General features: G+C 41.0%; 1 protein-coding gene and 1 long non-coding RNA gene across 6 annotated transcripts in view; one reads left to right on the forward strand and one right to left on the reverse strand.

The window, feature by feature from the left end:
* LOC306670621 lies at nt 1-5,833 on the forward strand. The gene is made up of 2 exons (XR_013766458.1): nt 1-1,667; nt 4,913-5,833. It is a non-coding gene; the product is annotated as an uncharacterized lncRNA (long non-coding RNA).
* Nucleotides 1-21,296, reverse strand: part of B4GALT4 (beta-1,4-galactosyltransferase 4) — a 35,115-nt gene extending 13,819 nt beyond the window's left edge. The window contains exons 1-2 of one of the 5 annotated variants that reach the window (XM_079155337.1): nt 21,179-21,296; nt 4,618-4,943 (exon numbers count right to left, since the gene is read on the reverse strand). In XM_079155337.1, coding sequence (XP_079011463.1) covers nt 4,618-4,867 — 250 coding nt within the window. In that variant the 5' untranslated portion in view covers nt 4,868-4,943; nt 21,179-21,296. Of the gene's footprint in view, nt 1-4,617; nt 4,944-5,048; nt 5,185-5,751; nt 5,891-20,136; nt 20,307-20,964; nt 21,102-21,178 lie in introns of those variants that run through there. The other 4 variants (XM_079155339.1, XM_079155340.1, XM_079155338.1 and 1 more) reach the window with 4 other exon arrangements.
* Between the last annotated feature and the right edge of the window lie 2,623 nt (nt 21,297-23,919).

The following is a 23,919-nucleotide window of genomic DNA, read 5'->3' on the forward strand; positions in this document are numbered from 1 at the left end:
TAAACATCGGACACGGATCATAATAGGAGCTATCTCATGAAGTGCCAAGAGGCTTACATGCACAAACACAGGCAAAGCCCTCAGGCTACTGCCTGACATGCAGTGAGTATTAGTTCTTACTAGTACAATCAACGTCTCATTTGGTCATGAACTATAACCATGCATTATGGAATTATGTAACAAGGATAACTGGCTGCAAAAGCAAGTAACTGACATATCAGAGCATTTCCTTGTTGCTAATTAATTCTGCTCTATGATCCACTGTAAGTAGGAAATGGAGACAGTGCTGGTGAACCAGGTGATGAGCAAAGGGCTGAGCTAGACTGAGTGACTCTTCAAATATGCTCTATCCTCTTTTCCTTTTCAAAATTCCAGAAGGAAGGTGAACTCTCTTGAAAATCAAGAGCATTCCACAGAATCAAGCTCCTGGACAAGGCCTCAGGGCCACTTCTTCCCTAAACCCCCTGAAGGCAAAGCACTGGAAAGAAGTAAAATCTGCTCCTCCCCCGGCCCAGTGGTGACTGGTGTATGCAACACTGCAACAATTCTCCCTCTGTGCCACCATAGCAGATATTTCTAATCAAGCACCAAATTTGCTTAGTGAGTTTGGAAATGACTTGACCAGATGAAACCTAAGGCCATCCATGGTAAGTCCTGTGCCAGTCTTCAAATATCAGGCTGCAGCAGCCGACCCTCCTTGTTTGACCTGAATTAACAAGATATCCTGACTGGTAAGAGAGGAGGCAGAGTTCTAGTTAGGGAACCGTGATAAGGTCCCCCTGCAGCCACCTTTTTTTTTTTTTTTAACTCCATATATACTGGTCAGGCTGTAAAATCTCTTGCAAGTTGTACTATTCCTCTCTGAGCAAAGTAGCCACAGGCCCTTCCTGTTTCGGTCACAATGCCTTACTGCTGTGACTATCCCTGACCCTCTCCATGATGGTTAGACCAGGTTCCAGTATCGAACAGTGCCTTGGGGCTCTACCCAACAGCACTCAGAGTTAAGTAACTGCCTCAAGACAACCAAGGGAATTTCTAGCCCACGAGAACCTTCCTGAAGGGTCTGTATACAAGACAGAATCAGCAGTCAGTCACGTCCTAAAAATAAATAGTAAGCAGCAGAGTTACATGGGAGACACACTATACGAGCTGCCCATGGCTACTGAGCTGCTGAGGGGTGAAGGGGTGGTGTTGAGACGGCTTCCTGTGTGGCCTGTTAATAAACCCCATCATTACTTCACCGTGCCTCTGTTCTTGCACCCTACAAGAGCCTCACGTGGCTGGCTTGATGTAACTGGTTCCCTTGCTCACCTTCTCATTATGGTAACTCTCATGTGCCCTAAACTTTCAGTATCTGCTTTCACTTAGCCCTTCTAAGTTTCCCTACCAGCTCCCCAGAGCATCTTCTTTAGTTCTCTCCTTTCTAAGGTTACAAAGGGCCCATCTTAAGACATTGCTATTTATGTCACCCTCTTAATCCAGAACTTGCTCAGTTTGTGTCACTGAGTCTTTATGTAAGACTTTATGTAAGACTTTACTGCTGGAATAGATTGTGAAGACTTTAAGCGGATTCACATTTTAGTAATTCATTTTCATATCTCAGCCTGAGTAAGTTGCAAGGGGAATACAATCAAGAATAACTCTGACCTTTCCATGACTAACTAAAGGTAAGTTACAAGGCAATATAAATACAAGACTGTGATTCAGCTGGAAAGGAAGATGCACAGACTGAATGCCTGTGTCTCCAATCCTCAAGTTCATGTATTGATGCCTTAATCCCAATGTGATAGTATTTGGAGGTGGAAACTCTAGGAGGCAATTAAGTTGAGGTCATGACCAGAACCAAGTGTTCTGGCAACTAATCCATAGTATTAGAGGCCAGAATGGGTGCTGTTCTTTGTGAGGTGTGAGCATTCCAAGGGAATACTATAATTGGGAAGGAGCATGAGGAAGTTTGCTTGGTTATTGATAACATTACGTTTCTCAATGTGGGTGCTATTTACATAGATGTATTCATTTTGTAAAAATTCGCTGAACTTTGTGAGAATTCATATGCATTCATTTTGTAAGAATTCATTTATGAATTGCATAACTTTCTGTAACTATTTGTTACTTCAATAGCCTACTGTTTAAAAAGGAAAAAAAAAAAAAGATGAGGTCATGAGGATGAGCCTCCTTGTTGGGATTAATACCCTTCTGAAAAAAACAATGGGAAATCTGGATCTCAGTCTGTGGGGTGTGTGTGTATGTATGCATTTGCAGACCAAGGAAAGGCCACGGGAGGACATAACCAGCAAGAGCACCCTCATCAAGAATACAGCCATGGTAGACCCTGATACTGAACTTCCCAAAAGCCTCCAGAACTCAGCCACTTTCCCAGCCCTTTTTTTAAACCTTTTTTTTTTTTTTTTAAATGTATTTTATTTAGAGACAGGTCTCACTAAATTGCTTAGAGCCTCGCTAAGTTTCTGAGACTGGCTTCCAACTCAAAATCCTCCTGCCTCTGCTCCTGAGTAATGGGATTACATGTGTGCACCATGGTGCCCAATAGTCTGCAGCTTCTTGCATAGCTAAGAACAATGAGCCCCCAAAAAGCCCTAGGCCACCCCACAGAGAGCTCTTTAAACATATGTAGACAGCCAGAGCCACAGCCATGGGTCGGGAAGGAACTAGACTTCAGCAATGTAAAGGATCACTGGGACCACATCCTGCTGGCTCACTGCCTCTTGGGGAAGAAGGCAAACATAAGAAGGACACACTGTGACAAGCAAAAAGGAGTACGGACACACGGGGAACCTAAGACTAACTCTGGCCGGGCAGTCCCGGAAGCCTTTCTGGAACAGGGAAAATGTAAGGCGGACTTCTGATGGGTAAACAGAAACCCACCAGGCAGATGGGATGGAGGAAGGGCATTCTCAAAAAAGAAAACAATGCAAATTAAGGTTCCGAGAAGTGTCTGGAGAACTAAAAGCATTTTGAAGGTCTGTAGGATGGACATCTGTGAGAATTATCACTGAGTGAGGTTTTTTCCCTCTCAAATTTGTTGTGTTCATTAAAACCAATTTACTGTGCATTTAAGTTGAAAGTCAAGACATCAAAGGGAAATCAAAACATACAAGATACTTAAGAAATAAACACTAAAACAATAGTGAAAAACTTTGGCCCTGCACCTAGGCTCCATGACTTTTGGGTCAAGGAGATGCTAAGAGATGTGACACCACAGAGGCCTGAGTGTGCCTATATTTCTTCACTTACACGCCTATGAGAAGAACATGCCCAGGCTCGCCTGCTGGTCCCAGGAGAAGGATGAAAGGCACATGGAGCCAAGCCACAGCCTAAATCGACAAACCCTATTATTATATGCTACTGAGACTTTTGTGGCCAGAAAATAAAGTCAGGTCTGTTCATATAATGGAATATCACACATCAGTGAGAATGAACAAACTATAACCACAAACACCCATGTAAACAGATCTTTAAAAAATTATGTTGAGCAACAGAAGTCAAAGACAAAAGAGTACATAACACACACCTCCAATCTGTAAGGCTCAAAAACAGGAAAAATATCATGAATAGTGTAAGAATCTTGACACCAGGTTAGTAACTGAAAGAAGCATGGCAACTTCTGAGATTCTAGGAAGATTCCATTTCTTAAGCTGGGAATGGTGGTGTATGCCTGCAATCCCAACTACTTAAGAAGCCAAGGTAGGAGAATTGCAAGTTTGAGACCAGCTTGGACAATTAAGCAAGGTCCTGTCACAAAATAAATTTTTTAAAAAGAGCTGGGATGTAGGCCAGTGGTAGTGCACCCCTGGGTTCAATCCCCAGTGATACGGGATAGATGTAGCTGGTGGGAACATGAGGTTAAGGGACTAATTCTATACCATGGGCCCACTGTCCTGACCCCCATATGCTTCCTTTTCCAAGAAACCTGTAGCCCTGCCTGGCTTAAGGAGACAGGATATGTCACATTCCTCAGCAAACTACCTGTTATCTGCAGGAGAAATGAAGGCCTGAAATAATGCTGATAAGAGGAATCTAATTTACCCTGAAGAGGGAGACATTTGTGATCCTTTCTTAGAAGAATTTATGGTTAAGAATCCAATTAGAACTGATCAGCATGAGCCAACGTGATCTAGAATTGTCGTGGCAGTGGGGACTTAAAAGTCTGATGTTATCCTGCTCAGTCAAAAGTTAAGAGGCAGACCTGGGCAGGAAACTTCTCTGGGATCCCCAATAAAATGAGAGTACAAGAGAAGCACACTGTCCCTCTCCTCTCTGAGAGGACCCATTCTCTCCCTTGAGAGTATTCCCTTTTACTTTTCCTACCCCTTCAATAAACTTATGCCTGTTACTCTGAGCAACATGTCTGAAATCTTTCCAACTTGATCGGAAGAATCAGGGTTTGAAGGGTGGGAGTCAGGGGTCTTCACACTGCCTCAGTTTCCTAGAAGGCCCCAATCCTGTAACATGAGTATCAAGAAAGAATTTCTTAACTTACATGCACTTTGTGAAACTTAACCAAGTACACATCGATTTTTATACTTTTCTATACAGCAGTTAGAGCTAAATTAAGTTTACAAAGTACTTATAAAAAAGAAAAAGGGAAACACTTACTGAGGTCTGGAGACACAGAAGGACAGTTTTCAAGTTCTGCTTTTTTCATGAAGGCTTCATTAGTCAGCGTTTCTTCCTTCCCCAGAGCTATGGCCTTGAAGTTAGCCATGAAATCCTTTGCTTTGGGAATTTCTTGAATAGCACCCACAAAGTAGTTACTGGTGGCCCATCCAACCACCGTCAGGCACAAGGTAAAAAGCAACAGTAATCGTAACTTGTAGGAAAGGTGGAAAGGCAGGTTGAAGCCCATGTCTTTTATTCTGTGAGTAATATGTATCTCTCTGCTTCAATCCAGGTGACCGAGCTTCAAGTGCAATTTTTCCAATCTAAATGCAAACAAATGACAACAGAAGATGCGATGGCTGCTTTTGCCCAGTACTTCTGCTCCAATGATCTCACAAAAGACATGTTGCTTTGAATGGAAATCCTACCTGAAATGATTCACTTCAGCATGAACTAGGTCCCCAATGGACCTTGACTAGAGTAATGGTAGTTATTCAAGTTACAGTTTAGATAACAAATCAGATTTTAAAGGTAGAGAGCTAACCAGCTACACATCACAGAGACTCTCTGAGTTATTGCCCAGTCTGTCACCCAAGAAGGGAAACCACATCCAGATGTTATACATAACAAAGAAGTAAAATTGAGAAGGGGGAATGTTGTCATTTCTGAGCTGGGGACAGCTAAATTATAGCTCTAGTGGCTCTCTTCCTCAATGCCCCTTCCTGGCACAGCCTTTAAGAGAAGAGTCACAAAATGTAAAGACTTGTTATGGTAGCATATTTAGACCCTGTTATAGTTTAGATCTGGGATGTTCCCCCAAAGTCTCATTTTAAAGGCTTGGTCCCCAGTGTAGCCACAGGTGTGGCCTCTGGAAAGGTGACCATGGGCTCTAACCTCATTGGTGGATGAAATGGATCAATGAATTCATAATTCAATGGCATTATTGGGAAGTGGTGGAAACTTTGGGAGTGGGGTCAGGTTAGAGGAGGTGGGTCACTGGGGGCATGACCTGGAAGGGTATATCTTATATCTTGTACCCAGCCCCTTTACCCTTTCTCTCAATAACTCCCCCTTGCTGCTGCCACCCCCATGCTTCCCAACAGCCATGACTTGAACAGCTTTCTTTCTCACCCTCAGTCCCAGAAACAATGAAGCCGGCTAATGGTCTGCAATCTCTGAAATTGTGAGCCAAAATAAATCTTTCTTCTGTTAAGTTGATTTTCTCAGGTGTTTTGTTACAGCAGTAGAAAGCTATCACAAACTCAGTAAGAAAATAAAGGAAAATACTAATGCTCTTTTCCCTTGTAAGCTGGAAAAACATGGTCCTTAACAACAGGGAATGAATGTTATATTCTCAAAGAGGGGCTGGCACAGGGCACATCCCCCAGTGTGGGGTGGGGTTGGGTGAGGGCAAGAAACCTAAGAGAGTCCCAACACAGGAATTCAATAAGAAAAACAGGTAGAACTACAATGTGGTGTTTAAGATCAGGAGTCTGGACTTAGACAGAAACTATAACTCTACCACATATCAGTCATGTAATCTTGGGTCATCACTTAACCAAGACTTAATTTTCCCTATCTGTAAAATAGGAATCAAAATAAAAATATCTATATATAAAAATTATTTATATTATATATTGCTATGGTTTGGATGTGGCTTGTTCCTCAAGGGTTCATAGTCCCCAGAATGGCAATAGTGAAAGACAATGGGACCTTTATGAGGAGAGAGTTGGTTAGTCACTGGGGGCCCTGCCTTCGGAAGGGAGTAGGTAGTTCTTCTGGGACTCATTTCTCTCTAAACACAAGGTTATAAAGGAACCTCAAAAGAGGGTGATTGACCCAGGGAGTAATTAACAGTATGGTCTGTGTTTAGGCCCCATGAAGGCATTACAGGAAGTCAATGGTGAAGGCAATAACAGCTAATAAGAAGAGCCACTGATTTGTGCACTTACTTGAACCATGCACTGTGGTTAAATCATTTATATTAATTCTCATCTAAACCCCATGATGTAAAAATTTGTCTTACTTTATGGATGATAAAACAAAGGTTTAGAGAGATTAATTAACTACCCTAAGACCACATAAACTAATTAAGGGATAGAGCTGGGGTCTGAGCTCAGGTGGTCAATTCCAAAGGCCATGCTTCTGCCATATCCTTCACTGGGACACTTTCCCTTTTTTCCCCTGATGCCCAGGTAGGCCCAATGCATACCATATGCAGGTGCCTAAAGTGGCCCCCACGCCTCCCTCCCACATCCTCCTGTCCCTTTCCTTGGATCTGTCTGTTCAGATGCCTTCCCGGAGGTCTGTTCTTTTCCCTGCAGATGACAGTAAGTCATTAGGTTCCTGGGACAAATCAGACAACCTCTTATGGATTTAATTACAGGAAGTTTAAATGCAGGATTGATTTTTATAAAAATTCTCTTTAAAAATTTGGCCCCGGAAACATTGCTTTTCTAAGAGCTATTGTGGAGACATAGTCCCCTGAAAGAATAACCAAATTGAAGGAATTTATGATCATGTTACTGTCGTGATAAAGGCAAGAAGGACCACAAATAACACATGTTCAGCTGCCTCATTTTGCAGAGGGGGAGGCAAGGCTTAGAGATTTAAAAACCTATCCTAGACAGAGAGTACATGGGAAATCTTTACACCTTCTGCCTAATTTTGCTGTGAACCAAAAACTGTTAGAATTTAAAAAAAAAAAAAATCTACCCTTACAAGTAAAGAGTTATGAATAATCATAAACTAATAATGTTAAGCTGCAGGCTATGCAATTTGTTCAAAAACAAGTCATTTATTCTAAATGCAAGGAGTCATTATGAACAATTACTGATAGGTCATTATGAATGACTACTGATCCCACATCTTGAGACTACATCTGACCCAGTTAAGAACAATCATTTACCCCTTTTTATAAGCCTAAGTGTCCTTGGAAAAATTAACTGGACATGAAGGAAGTTCAAGAGGGAGACTGCCTTGGTTCCTATGAGTAAACAGAAGTGCAAAGGGTTTAAAACATTGTTCTTAGAATGGTGTAGAGGAGAGAGATTCAAGATGGCAGACTAGAGGGTGGCTGCATTTCGTGTTGCTCCAGGACTCAGGACTCAAGAAGAGGAGATATAGAGAGACTTGGGACCAGCTCAAAGCAGCCGGGTGAGTGTCTCCCATTGGGCAGGTGTCCCGGACGGGGCGGTAGGCCCGAAAGCAGGGAACTTTGTGAAGTAGAGCTGCCAGCGAGACGCCCCTCCCCCTGCTGGAGCAGTGAACGCAGACAACTGGGAGCATCGTAAAGGAGGCCGCTCCGCACAGCGCTTGGACTCGGCGCAACCCACCCGGGCTCTGGGAGGCTGCCCAAAGGAGAAGGTGCTTGGTGAGCTGATTGGACTGAAAGCGACCACCCCTGAACACAGGGGGCTGCCCAGAGGAGAAGGAGAAATACGGGCTCGGCACGTCGCTTGGAATTGGAGCAGCTGCGCCAGGGCTCCAGGCGGCTATCCGGTGGAACAGCGTGGTGAGTGGTTTGGTCCCAGAGCATCCTGAACACAGGGGGGTTGTCTGGAGAAGGAGGAGGAGCGCGGCAGGGTGCTTGGGCTCTAAGTGACTGCACCAGGGCTACAGGTGGCAGTCAGGACAAGAAGGTGCACAGTGAGTTCCTGGGACTCGTGACGCACCAGATCTCTGGGTGACTGCCTGGTGGAGAAGGAGGTGCGTGGTGGGTCACTTGGACTTAGAGCGACCGCACAGAACACCAGGTGGCTGCCGGAGGAAAAGGCGTGTGGCGGGTCACTGGGACTTGGAGCGATTGTAAGGGGCTCCAGGTGCCTGCTCAGAGGAGGGGCCGTATAGCCAGGCGAAAAGTGCAGAGCAGGGTCCCAGGGCCTAGGCGGCTTCTTGGTGGAAGAACCCACAGACAAACTGAGGGGTGCAGCGAAGGCTCCAGGACTGCAGGCAGCTTCTCTGAGGAGAAGCAGCCTAAGGAGATTCATCTGCGAAGGGCGAGGCTTGCAGGCCCAGGAGGTAGGTCCGGGTCCCTGGGAACATTGCAGAAGAAGGCTGCCCAGCCCAGGCGGTAGTTGTGAATTGAACGGAACCTGTAGGAGGAAAACCGACCAGCGAGACCTCCCCACCGGGTGACTCCTCCCTGTTGGGTGAGGTTCTCCCAAAAGGACTGTAAAATCAGAGACACAGACCCAAACTGGCCTTGCATCAGCCCACATCCTACTTCCCCTTTGGATGACCATTCATCAGCAAGTGAAAGTACCTCTGCCCACTAGCAGGGAATATACCCCACTGGAAGGCCACCTCCCCTAGGGAGTCAGCTCCCTTGTGGAGCACCGCATTATCAACTTCCTCCAAGACTTCAGGCTACTGAAGGCTAAGAGGGGATATACTAGAAAGCTTCAGGGATATTATAAGACAATAGAGGAAATCTGCAATATCACAGCGGTCAACTGATACCTGAACAATATGAGAAAACAAGGAAAGAAAATGCTGCAAACAAATCTAGATGTTACATCAATGAAACCCAACGACAACATGGCAGAAGAAATGACAGAAAGGGAGTTCAGAATGTACATAATTAAAATGATCAGGGAAGCAAATGACGAGATGCAAGAGCAAATGCAGGCACTGAATGATCGCACCAATCGACAGTTAAAAGAGCAAATACAGGAAGCAAAAGATCATTTCAATAAAGAGTTAGAGATATTGAAAAAAAACCAAACAGAAATCCTTGAAATGAAGGAAACAATAAACCAAATTAAGAACTCCATAGAAAGCATAACCAATAGAATAGAACACCTGGAAGACAGAACATCAGATATTGAAGATAAAATATTTAACCTTGAAAACAAAGTTGAACAAACAGAGAATATGGTAAGAAATCATGAACAGAATCTACAAGAACTATGGGATATCATGAAAAGGCCAAATTTAAGAATTATTGGGATTGAGGAAGGCTTAGAGAAACAGACCAAAGGAATGAACAATCTATTCAATGAAATACTATCAGAAAATTTCCCAAATCTGAAGAATGAAATGGAAGATCAAGTACAAGAGGCTTATAGGATTTCAAATACACAAAATTACAACAGACCCACACCAAGGCACAGTATAATGAAAATACCTAACATACAAAATAAAGACAGAATTTTAAAGGCCGCAAGAGAGAGGAATCAAATTACATTCAGGGGGAAACCAATATGGATATCAGCAGATTTTTCAATCCAGACCCTAAAAGCTAGAAGGGCCTGGAACAACATTTTTCAAGCCCTGAAAGAAAATGGATGCCAACCAAGAATCTTATACCCAGCAAAACTTACCTTCAAATTTGATGATGAAATAAAATCCTTCCATGATAAACAAAAGCTAAAAGAATTTACAAAAGAAAGCCAGCACTACAGAACATTCTCAGCAAAATATTCCACAAGGAAGAGATGAAAAACAAAGAAACAAATCAGCAATGGGAGGAACTATCCTAAAGGAATTGTCAAATAAAGGAAAAACCAAGTCGTCTCAAAATAAATAAATAAATAAATAAAATGAACCAAATGACCGGGAATACTAATCATCTCTCAATAATAACCCTGAATATTAATGGCCTGAACTCATCAATCAAAAGACATAGACTGGCAGATTGGATCAAAAAGAAAGATCCAACAATATGTTGCCTGCAAGAGACTCACCTCGTAGAAAGAGATACCCATAGACTAAAGGTGAAAGGATGGGGGAAAACATACCATGCACATGGACTCAGCAAAAAAGCTGGGATATCCATCCTCATTTCAGATAATGTGGACTTCAAGTCAAAACTAGTCAGAAGGGATAAAGAAGGACATTACATACTGCTTAAGGGAACCATAAATCAGCAAGACATAACAATCATAAACATCTATGCCCCAAACAGTGGCTCATCCATGTATGTCAAACAAATCCTTCTCAATTTCAGAAACCAAATAGACCATAACACAATAATACTAGGTGATTTTAACACGCCTCTCTCACCACTGGACAGATCTTCCAAGCAAAAATTGAACAAAGAAACCTTAGATCTCAATAACACAATCAATAATTTAGACTTAACGGACATTTATAGAATATACCATCCAACCAAGAGCGAATACACTTTCTTCTCAGCAGCACATGGATCCTTCTCTAAAATAGACCATATATTATGCCACAAAGCTAATGTAAGCAAATACAAGAAGATAGAGACACTACCTTGTATTCTATAAGATCATAATGAATTGAAGTTAGAAATAAATGAAAGAGTAAAAAACAGAAGCTACTCCAACACCTGGAGATTAAACAATATGCTATTACATGATGAATGGATAACAGAAGATATTAGGAAAGAAATTAAAAAATTCTTAGAGGTAAATGAGAACAAAGAAACATCATATCAAAATCTTTGGGACACTATGAAAGCAGTACTTAGAGGAAAATTTATTTCATGGAGCGCATTCAATAAAAGAAGTAAAAAATCAACAAATAAACAACCTAACACTACAGCTCAAAGCCCTAGAAAAAGAAGAACAGACCAACACCAAAAGTAGTAGAAGACAGGAAATAGTTAAACTCAGAGCCGAAATCAACGAAATTGAAACAAAAGAAACAATACAAAAAATTGACAAAATAAATAGTTGGTTCTTTGAAAAAATAAACAAAATTGATAAACCCTTAGCCACTCTAACAAAGAGAAGACGAGAGAAAACCCAAATCACTAAAATTCGGAATGAACAAGAAAATATCACAACAGACACGATTGAAATACAAAACATAATTAGAAGTTATTTTGAAAATCTATATTCCAACAAAATAGAAAATTTCAAAGACATCAACAGGTTTCTAGAGACATATGAATTGCCTAAATTGAACGAGGAGGACATACACAATTTAAATAGAACAATTTCAAGTAATGAAGTAGAAGAGGTCATCAAAAGCCTACCAACAAAGAAAAGTCCAGGACCAGATGGGTTCTCAGCCGAGTTCTACAAAATCTTTAAAGAAGAACTCATTCCAATACTTCTCAAAGTATTCCATGAAATAGAAGAGGAGGGAACCCTCCCAAACTCATTCTATGAAACCAATATTACCCTGATACCCAAGCCAGACAGAGACAAATCGAGGAAAGAAAATTTCAGACCGATATCATTAATGAACATTGACGCAAAAATTCTCAATAAAATTTTAGCAAATCGCATACAAAAATATATTAAAAAGATAGTGCACCACGATCAAGTGGGTTTTATCCCAGGGATGCAAGGTTGGTTCAATATCCGGAAATCAATAAATATCATTCACCATATCAATAGACTTAAAGTCAAGAATCACATGATTATTTCAAAAGATGCAGAAAAAGCATTTGATAAAATACAACACCCCTTCATGCTCAAAACACTAGAAAAAATAGGGATAGTGGGAACATTCCTTAACATTGTAAAGGCCATCTATGCTAAGCCCATGGCTAATATCATTCAAAACGGTGAAAAACTGAAAGCATTCCCCCTAAAAACTGGAACAAGATAGGGATGCCCTCTTTCACCACTCCTATTCAATATCGTTCTTGAGACTCTAGCCAGAGCAATTAGACAGACCCAGGAAATTAAAGGAATACGAATAGGAAAAGAAGAACTCAAACTATCCCTATTTGCGGATGATATGATTATATACTTAGAGGAACCAGGAAATTCCACCAGAAAACTGTTAGAACTCATAAGTGAATTCAGTAAAGTGGCAGGTTACAAGATCAATGCTCATAAATCCAATGCATTTTTATACATAAGTGATGAATCCTCAGAAAGAGAAATTATGAAAACTACCCCATTCACCATAGCATCGAAAAAAATAAAATACTTGGGAATCAATCTCACAAAAGAGGTGAAAGACCTCTACAATGAGAACTACAGAACACTAAAGAAAGATATTAAAGAAAACTTTAGAAGATGGAAAGATCTCCCATGTTCTTGGATAGGCCGAATTAATATTGTCAAAATGGCCATACTACCAAAAGTGCTATACAGATTCAATGCAATCCCAATTAAAATCCCAATGACGTACCTTACAGAAATAGAGCAAGCAATCATGAAATTCATCTGGAAGAATAAGAAACCCAGAATAGCTAAAGCAATCCTTCGCAGGAAAAATGAAGCAGGGGGTACCGCAATACCCGAACTTCAACTTTATTACAAAGCAATAGTAACAAAGACGGCATGGTACTGGTACCAAAATAGACAGGTAGATCAATGGTACAGAATAGAGGACACGGACACAAACCCAAATAAATACAACTTTCTAATACTAGACAAAGGCGCCAAAAATATGCAATGGAGAAAAGATAGCCTCTTCAACAAATGGTGCTGGGAGAATTGGAAATCCATATGCAACAGAATGAAACTAAACCCATATCTCTCACCCTGCACAAAACTCAACTCAAAATGGATTAAGGACCTTGGAATCAGACCAGAGACTCTGCAGATTATAGAAGAAAAAGTAGGTCCCAATCTTCAACACGTCGGCCTAGGACCAGACTTCCTCAACAGGACTCCCATAGCACAAGAAATAAAAGCTAGAATCAACCACTGGGATAGATTCAAACTAAAAAGCTTTCTCTCAGCAAAGGAAACTATCAGCAATGTGAAAAAAGAGCCTACAGAGTGGGAGAATATCTTTGCCAATCATACTTCAGATAGAGCACTAATCTCCAGAATCTATAAAGAACTCAAAAAACTCTACTCCAAGAATACAAATAATCCAATCGACAAATGGGCTAAGGAAATGAACAGACACTTTACAGAAGAAGATGTACAAGCAATCAATAAACATATGAAAAAACGTTCAACATCTCTAGTAATAAGAGAAATGCAAATCAAAACCACCCTAAGATTCCATCTCACCCCAATTAGAATGGCGATTATCAAAAATACAAGCAACAGGTGTTGGCGAGGATGTGGGGAGAAAGGTACACTCATACATTGCTGGTGGGGCTGCAAATTAGTGCAGCCACTCTGGAAAGCAGTGTGGAGATTCCTTAGAAAACTTGGAATGGACCCTCCATTTGACCCAGCTATCCCACTCCTTGGCCTATACCCAAAGGACTTAAAATCAGCATACTACAGAGATACAGCCACATCAATGTTCATAGCTGCTCAATTCACAATAGCCAGACTATGGAACCAACCTAGATGCCCTTCAATTGATGAGTGGATAAAGAAACTGTGGTATATATATACAATGGAATATTACTCAGCCATAAAGAATGACAAAATTATGGCATTTGCAGGCAAATGGATGAAATTGGAGAATATCATGCTAAGTGAGATAAGCCAATCTCAAAAAGCCACAGGACGAATGATATCGCTAATAAGTGGAGGATGACACATAATGGGGGGGGAGGGAAGGGTTAATGTTAGGGTTAGAGTTAGGGTTAGGGAGGGGGGCAAGTATGGAGGAAGGAAGCACTGTATAGAGGGTAAAGAGGGGTGGGAGGGGTGGGGGGAAGGGAAAAAATAACAGAATGAATCAAACAACATTACTGTATGTAAATTTATGATTACACAAATGGTATGGCTTTACGCCATGTACAGAGAAACAACATGTATCCCATTTGTTTACAATTAAAAAAAAGAACATTTAAAAGATTAATTTGCATTTATCAAGTTCACAGAGAAGAATCTGAAAAAAAAAAAAAAAAGAATGGTGTAGAGGAAAATGGGGTGGAAGGGGGTGGAGGACAGAAAGATAGTAGAATGAAACAGTATTATCCTGTGTATATTTATGATTACATGAATGGTGTTAATCTACATTGTGTACAACCATAGAAATGAAGTTTGTGTACAATGAATCAAAATGCAGTCTTTAAAAATAAAAAAGTGTAATAAAAAAAGAATGGAAATATTAAGATGGGTAACATTTTAAACTTTTTATATTGAAAATCACTGTTTGAAATTTGAAAAAAAAAAAAAAAAAAAAAAAAAACATTGTTCTGGTATCTTTCCAAAGAGATCTCCGCCCTCTTCACCCTGCTTATGGGCTAAATTACTGGGGGTGACAGGCTCAGCATGTTTTCCTAGAACTCTCACTAGAAGCCCCAGAGCTAGTTTCTTATAAGGCTATCCTGAATGGCAGGGAACCATGACCATAGAGAACCAATTCAGGCAACATCAACAAGTTTTTTTTAGGGCAACTCATACCACCCTTTTCCTCTCTAGAAGTCTGCCCTAGAGTTAGTTGGAAATGATTCTGCTGTTGCATTTTTTGTTTTTCCTTGCCTCGATTCAAGCAGTCTTTTCTGAGTGCCTGCTATCTTTAAGCACAGGATAGGTATCAAGGGGACAGAAAAGGAAGCACAGCATAGTCCTTGTATTCAAGAGTTTACTTCAATCTTTTTCCAGATCTTAAAGTCTACAATTTGTTTTCTAACTATGCCGGTCCCTCTCCAACTTGAAAGTGGAGGAATATATGAAACAAGATTGGGAAAATATTGAGAAGTGCTGAAGTTGAGTAATAGGCACCTGAGGATCCATTGTCTTTCGCTCTACTTTTGCATATGCTTGAAATTTTCCATAATAATAAGTAGACTGAGGAGGAAGAGGAGCTATAACAAAAGGCAAGCAGCATGAATGCAAAGTGTCATTCCTGGGGAGTCTCTAACCACACATATTTTTGCATCATGGGGTATAGGGAGGGCACCAAGTGTCAACCCCACAAATATTTACTAAGCACTCATGCACCAGCACAAAAGAACAGGGTCTTCATTCAGTCATCGAGAGCACCAAAACCAGCATTCCAATGTCTCTGCGTAAATTTGGTCAAACTGCAGACACGGGGTGTTCGAGTGGGCATGATGGCCCAGGCACATGCTACTATTCCCCTGAGACTCCCTGGGGCACAGTGCCGAGGCCCTTATTTATCCATTTACTCCTGCAGAATTCCTGGGAGCTGATTATTTGCACACTCATCGTCCCACCTTCCTAAGGCCTCTGCTGTTCGCTGTCACAATCATAGCAGTGATCACTGCCTGACCAGCATGGACCCCAAGGACAGGAGGGAAGTGATGAGAGCTATTTACATGTACAAGTCATTATACTCAAAAGACTGAGCTCCAAATGGCCCTAACTGGAAGCATTTAAGCAATAAAATAATGATGGCACTATATTTTAGCCCAAGAATAAAATGACTATTCATGAATCCATACAACTACAAAACATCAAAAAATAGGAACAGGAGAGAAAGGGCAGCTCTTCCTTATAGGAAACATTCAGTTAATAAGGAAGTGGGACATGGAAAAAAATCATGATTAGGTAAACACCACAATAGTAACCTACTGCCGACAAGATTCACCAACGTGTGCTAAAATTAATGGTACAAATTTGAGAATCATCAGAATTTGCTAATTCACAAAGTATCCACCCTGGCTATTAACTACAAAGGAAAAGACAGTTTTGTAGTGGAAAAACCCAATGTCACCTTAAAGAAGCGATTAAAGTTAAAATCATCAGTGGAAATAACTACTGACCCCATGAACCTGTGATAGAGAACATCACTTCTGTGGTATTTATGCCAAAACACATGGCTTTGTTACAAGAATGAGAAAATATCAAACAAATTTCATTCCACAAAATAACTAACTGGCACTCTTCAAAAAAAAAAAAAAGGAAAAATTATGAAAAACAAGGAAAAATTCAGGAATTATTTCAGATTGGGGGAGACAAAGGAGAAATAAAAACTAAATGTGATGTAGGACGCTCAAGGAACTATGGAAACAAAAACAAAAAACAAAAAAGACTTGTAGCAAAACTGTTGAACTTTAAATAAAGTCTATTGTTTAGTTAACAGTAGTGATAAATGTACCATGGTTATGTGAGAGGTTGATAATAGAGGAAACTAAGTGAACACTATCATTTGTACAACTTTTAAGTAGGTCTAAAATTAGTTAAAAATAAAAAGTTGAAGAATAAAGTCAGAGACTGAGATATCCCAAATCTACATACAGTAGTACATTAACTTAATTCTCAAAGAAAATCACTGTTTTTTGCATTTCTAGTGCCTCAAGCCAACCTGATACATAGGAAGCACTCAATTTGGTAAATAATGATTTTCTAGGAAATGTTAGTTGAAACATAAGGACACTCCACAATCCCAGCCTAACTACTAAAAGAGATGAAATATGGAAAGAGGGGGGAAAGATAAAGCTAGAGAAGGAAAAATTAAAGGGTATAAAATTCCATATTAGCACAAGCAATAATAATAAGTGTTGGCGTGGACGTGGGGAAAAAGGCACACTCGAACATTGCTGGTGGAGTTGCAAATTGGTACAGCCACTCCAGAAAGCAGTATGGAGATTCCTCAGAAAGCTTAGAATGGACCCACCATTTGACCCTGCTATCCCACTCCTTGGTTTATACCCAAAGGACTTAAAATCAGCATACTACAGTGATGCCGCCATATCAATGTTCATAGCTGCTCAATTCACAATAGCTAGATTGTGGAATCAACCTAGATGCCCTTCAACTGACAAATGGATAAAGAAACTGTGGTATATTTACACAATGGTATAAAGAACAATAAAATGATGGCATTTGCTGGTAAATGGATAAAGTTGGAAAATATCATGCTAAGTGAAATAAGCCAAGCCCAAAAAAACCAAAGGTCAAATGTTTTCTGATAAGTGCATGAGAATACATAATGATGGGGGGTAGCAAGGGGAAGAGAAGAATGAAGGAACTTTGGATGGTGTAGAGGAAAAAGGGGTGGGAGGGGGTGGGGATGGAAAAACAGTAGAATGAAACAGACAGTGTTACCCTATATATATGTATGATTACATGAATGGCGTGAATATACATTGTGTACAACCATAGAAATGAAAAGTTATACCCCATTTGTGTACAATGAATCAAAATGTGTCTGTAAAAATTAAAAATATTTTTTAAAAATAATAAAATAAAATAAAAAATAAAGTGAATCCAGAATATTAAAAAAAAAAGATTCCATCTTAGAAAAAAAGTTTAAATTAAAAAGTTTCACCCCAATACTAGCTCCCTTTGGTTTACAAACACCAACACTTTTCTAAGGGTAGTGGACCCCATCTCTGACAAATGGCACTCTCAGTCTTGCTTGCCCCTTCTGCCCCTCTGCCACTGAATATTCAAAAGGGATGTTTCGCCTCTTTGACTCGGAAAGAGCTGCTGCTAGATCTGCCTCATCTCCAGGAGCCCACAGTGTCACTGTGTGAGCTTGCATTAGGCACTTGTCACTTTAATACCAGAGATAACCAAATTATAAGGTGAAATGGCATATTTTAGCTCGCAGTTTTGGAGGTTTCAGTCCATGATTGGTTGGTCCCATTGCTTCTGGGCTATGGCAAGGTGGCAACCATGGCGGGGAGAGTGTGGCAGAGAAAAACTACTCACCTCACCAGGAAGCCAAAGAGTAGAAGAGAAAAAGGCTCGGGGTGCACTATCCCCTTCAAGGGCATGCTCCCCATGATCTGAAGACCTCCCACTAGGCCCCACCTCTCAGACTGCATCACCTCCCCACAGCATCAAGCTGGAGACTAAGCATTCAACACATGTGCCTTAGAAAGACATTAAGATCCTAACTGTGGCAATGAACTACCCCGCATGCTTGAACAAAGTAGACCTGCCTCCCAGTTAGAGCTATGGGAACCCACACTTGAAGCCAGGTAGTCCTATAATACCCTTTTCACAGCAAGAAGTGTCATGAAATGGTAGGGAAATATGAGGTAAACTGAATCAGTGAAAGACTGAAATTGTTTTACATGGTATGTAACTCAACACGGAATTCACAAGAATTTCTGGTGGGAGGTTTTAATAGAAGTTCATTGATTATATGTCATTTTTAGCTACCCTAAGAAGCCTATGACGGGGCCAGTGGGAGTTTACTTACTGCAGTCATTAGGGGCATACCAATGTCTCTGAGGTTTGAGAAGCTCTAATATAATGGACAAAAACAGGACTCTGAAGTCACAAGTGCTGAATTCAAGTTCTTCTTATCAGATGCATGAATGGTTTTGGGCAAGTGACCTAAACTTTTTGGGTTTATCTGGCCATTTACTTAGAAAGCATTTCTCAACATGTGGTTCTAAAGGTGGCCTTTATCAAAAACACTGGGGGGTGTTTTAAAACAGTAAATTCCTAGCTAATAGATCCAAACAGCTAGGTTTGGGACTCAGGAAAAAAAAAAGTGTAACGAGCTCCTCAGGTGATTCTTATATGCAGTAAAGTTTGAGAACCACTGAAATAAGAGAAAGAACCTAGAAAGTAATAGATCCTTCAGAAAGATTAATTTTCTTTTAGGTGAGAAAACCAAGATAGGTGAAAATGAGATTTATAAAATGCATTTAAATAGCTTTTGATTCTATCATTTGGCAAATAACCAGAGGGGTTGACCACAATATTTGAACAAACATTGCTAAAGTAACCAAAAATGAAAAAGAATACAAATATTAACAATGGGGATATGAGTTAATTAATTATAGCATATACCTATGATGGAACACATACTCTCATTAAGTACATGGGAACATGCTCATGAAAGCCAAGTGGGAAAAAAAGAATATAAAAATGTATACAAAATACCATCCCAATTCTGTAATATATGTGTGTACATATCTTCTATATATAAAATGCCAGAAAGAATAACTAGTAGTCATCTCTCAATTATGGAATAAGGAAAACTTTTGTTTCTTCTGTAACTTCTAACTTACCAGAGTTTTACAACCAGAAACAATGTTGTTTTCTGATAAAAATGACTAGTTTTTCTTTAAAATATATTAAAATTTAAAGATGACACATTAGACAGAGATCAGGATTTTTAGCTAGAAAAGGTTGGCAGCAATTCATTCAAATAATCTTTAAGAAAACCTGTTCTAAATTGGCCCAACAAGTCCCAATGTCAATGAAAAAACTCAGAGGGTTCCAGTAAACTTCAACACCAGAGAACCTTGTGGTCTTGGCTTGAAATGCCTGTTCCTAGGCTACAGAGATTTTTGGTTTTGTTTTATTTCAAAGGTCTGAGATGGGGCCAAGAAATCTACATTTTTAACAGGAACTCAATTCTGAGACATGAAGGCAACTTTGAGAAACCATTGTTCATTGGTGGTTTTAAAAAAGACTAGAAAACAACAACTGACTTGTTTTGGATATTCCCATTCTGAATAAAATATCTTCAAAGAAATGATAGATTCTCAAATTATTTGCAGGCATCTCTGAATAAAGCACACATTATCAGCTCAGCTTAAAGTAGATACTAAATACATCATGGCATAAAATACAGTAACAGCTGGTTTTATTGTCCTCCCTACCCACTCCCCCTCAGGTTACTTAGGTGCAGTTCAAAATTTCTCTTTAAGAGATATTTTTAATCTAATCAAGGCCGCAGACACCTCTCAAAAATGCATACATCAGGTACACGAAAGTTTCTGCAACTTTATGGAGTTTCTAGTGTCCGCAAACCAGCTGCCCAAGAGCAAATTCAAAAGCAAACAAATTATACCCAATCAAGCATTTTCTCCTTCCCCTTTAGAGACAATTCAGCACTCCTGATCAGGTTCCAGAATAGTCCTCCACCCCCTTTGAATCCCAATTTCTCAACATGAATCCTGAATCCTATCTAAGAAATCCTAAGATTTCTTGACTTTCTTGTAGCCTCAATATGTTCTTTTCCTTTAAAAAAAAAAAAAAAGAAAAGAAAAGAAAAGAAAGAAAAAGTGGTTGATTAATGTTCAAAGGATAAAGAAAAACTACCTCTCCTCAGTTCTCAAATTTCCACCTCCTTCCAGCTGCCTTTCATCAAACAGCGAGGGAGATCTACCTGTGCCCTCACTGCCTCGGTATCCGCATCTCCCACCCACTCCAGAACACTTTGCAACAGCGCGCACACCCACCCTCCTTAAGGTCACCAACCCAAGGCCTTTCCTCGGTTCACATCCCCGTGGGCCTTCCCCTACCCCCGAACCAAGAGTCAACAGCCCTTATCTAATGGAAAACAGAATAGCAAGAGACACTAATCAACAGATACCGGATAGACGAAGAGCCCGATGAGGGCCGATGTCTCTGAAATCCTTTAAAAATCCAGGTGACAAACCCTTTCGGAGAAAGGTCAGAACTTCTCCGCCCTTGAAGGTACCCAGGCCGAGATCAGTTTCCCAGGGAAAACACAGAGGAGGAGGTTTTCAGGTGAATACGCCTGGCGGGGAAAGAGGTGCTGACAGGCGACACTCGAATCGTGATGCGCAGCCACTGGGGCTGGCGCCCTGGATCCTTCCCTACCCGGCAGCCTCCCGGGCCGGTAGCAGAGGCGATGCATGCGGTATGCCTGCACCTGAACCTCAGCTTTGCGCCAGGCTCGGCCTCCGCAGGCCCCTTGTCCGGTCCGCCGCTCGGGTAGAGGCAGGACAGCCCCACCGAAGCCAGGCCGCGCGCCCGCCCAGCCCCAGCCCGGGGACAGACCCGGTCTGCTATCCAGCGATCCCTGCTCGGCACCCGCCTCCCGGGTATTGCTCGTCCCAGAGCCAGCGGAGGCCGCGCGTACTCACCACGTACCCGGCCACAGCGAGCACCGCCCCGGGGAAAGGGGAGGTGGTGCGGAGCAGCCCCGGGGACCGCCCACCCTCCCAGGAGGCGGCTCCAGAGTGAGCGCTCCGCCTCCTGCTCGCGCGGCCTTGGGGACGGATCTGCCCAGTTTTCCCCAGGTCTGACGTTCCCAGGCGGACCCCAGCAGGGCACTGGAGAGAGCACGGGGAGGGAAATGTACATCTCCGCCCTGGGTGATCGTAAAACTTGTGTCATAGTGGAATAGGTGCTGGGCTCCCCAAATTGCTTTCCCGCAAATGTTCACAAAGCCCAGGGAAGGAAATTGGAACCTTACCCCTTTACAGAGTATGAAACTGACCTTTAGGGGTTAAAAACTTGCCTTATTATCACCCTGACTGATTTCGGTCTTCTCAACTGCATAATATACCAAATTCCCTGGCCTTTCTCATTTTGTAGGAATATTAATATTAAGTGAATAATTAAAATCCTAATTTCTTCAACTTCATTCTTTACAGAAAGTCAAAACAGAATTATGTTTATACTCAAGATTTGAGTGAAAAGTTATGGTGGGTTCTGTTTAAGCCCGCAAAAAAGTCGGTAGATTCTCCAGGCTATCCTTCCTGTTCACCCCACCCCAAAAGGAACAAACTGGGAAGAATTAATGCTACCGTCTTTGTGTGTAAGCGTGAGCTCTGGGACTATACTGAGGCCTCTGTCACTGTAACCTGGATCTGAGTCAAGGTGATCTGTGCCTGAGGTTCCTGCATAGAACCAAGACCTCTGAAGAGTCTAAGAGGGCCCGAGTCCCCTGTGTTCTCGGCAAAAATGATAGGAACCCCCTCTAGAGGGCGCATTCTCATAGGCGTCAAGCCTTTTTTTTTTTTTTTTTTTTTTTTTTTTTTTTTTAATTAATAAGCACCAGAAGCCATATGACTGAGAGCAGAATTACCCAACTGATTTAGATCCTGCCAAGGACAAGTTAAAAACTTCTGACAAATTGGATGTAACATAGTTTATTTGAGCAAAGAACGATCGACAAATCAGGCAGCACTGAGGGAGTGTAGTGGAACAGGAGGCAGAATTCACTTTTTAAACTCCAGCTTAACTGGGAGCGGTGGTACACAACTTGTAATCCCAGCGACTGGAGTGACTGAGGCAGGAAGATCACAAGTTAAGGTAAGGCTCAGCAACTTAGCAAGACCCTGTCTTAGCAAAATGAAAAATAAAAAGGACCCAAGATTTAACTCAGTGGTAAAGCATTGCTGGGGAAAAAAAAGACTAGAAAAAAAGACTAGACTCAGAACTAGTACAACTTCCCTTCCTCTACTCCATTTATCCAAGAAGCCACAGGCCAGGCCAGATTTAAGGAGAGTAAAATATACTCCCATAGCTCAGGGAGAAAAATGTCAAAGTATTTGAGGTTTTTTTAATCTACTTCGCTATAGATATTTATTTCTAATTTTCCCTATAATATACTTTATAGCATCTTTTTCTCTGTCCAACAGCACACATAAAGAAGTCTCTGTCATGGATGGAACTGTGCCCTCCCACCCCTAATTCACATGTGAAGTTCTAACCCCCAGTAACTCAGATGTGTCTATATTTGGAAACAAGACCTGAAAGAGGTAAGAAAATTGAAATAGAGTCAAAAATGTGGGACCTAGTCCAACATGACTGGTGACTTCATAAGAAGAGAAGATTAGGACCCAGACAACACTGACAGAGGGACAACCATGTGAGGCCACAGCAAGAAGGTGGCTGCCTATAAGCTAAGTTTGCCTTAGAAGAATCCAAAGCTGTCAGACACCTTCAACTTGTACTTCCAGCCTCCAGAATTGTCAGAGAATGTTTAGGTCATCTAGACTATGGTATTTTGTTATGACAACCCTAACTTACTCATAGTCTCCTTTAATCTGAAACAGTTTGTCATCTTTTCTTGGTTTTCATGACACTGACATTTTTTAAGGCTACAGGCCAGTTGCTTCAAAGAATGTTCCATTTGGACTTGTCTTATACTCACAATTAAATTCCAGTTATGTATTTTGGGTGTAAATATGATAAAAATGATGTTAAATTCTCAGAGCATCAGAGCATGTGTGATGCCATTCTGTATTAGCAGTGGTTCCTAGACGCATTCATGCTTGCAACCCTGAACCACCATGTAAACAACTGACTACTCTTTGAGGCTACCATGCTCTAGAAAGCCCACACTAGCCATGTGGAGAACCTATGTGGAAAAAGAGAAGAAGACCACAGTCACCTCCCAACTATTCCAGCCATTGCCCACTAAGAGCCATCCTAGCAGAAGTTCTAGTTATCATGGAACAGGGAAGAGCCTTCCCTGCTGTGGCATACCTGAATCCTGACCACAGAATCGGGAGATCCAAGAATAATAAATTATTTTAAGACTCTACGTATGGAGATCATCTGATATATTGCAATAGTTAATCAAAACACATCACATATTAGATAATTATAGTCTATCCACATTAAATGTCTTCAATTTTATCATTGTATTGTGGTTGTATAAGAGAATGTCTTTGTTCTTAGTAGTTATTTAATGATAAAGTATCATGATGGTTTATTTAATATGAAAGAAACAGAAAGGCCAAATGTAGTAAAAAGTTAACAATTGAGAAGCTAAAATGTATACAGTTGTCCACTGAGTCATTTTTAAGACTTCTAAGGAATGAAATTTTTTCAAAACAAAAAATTGAAATGAAAAAGAGAAAAAAGACCAAAT

This window comes from Sciurus vulgaris (assembly GCF_902686455.1).
Source record: "Sciurus vulgaris genome assembly, chromosome: 10".
NCBI lineage: Eukaryota > Metazoa > Chordata > Mammalia > Rodentia > Sciuridae > Sciurus > Sciurus vulgaris.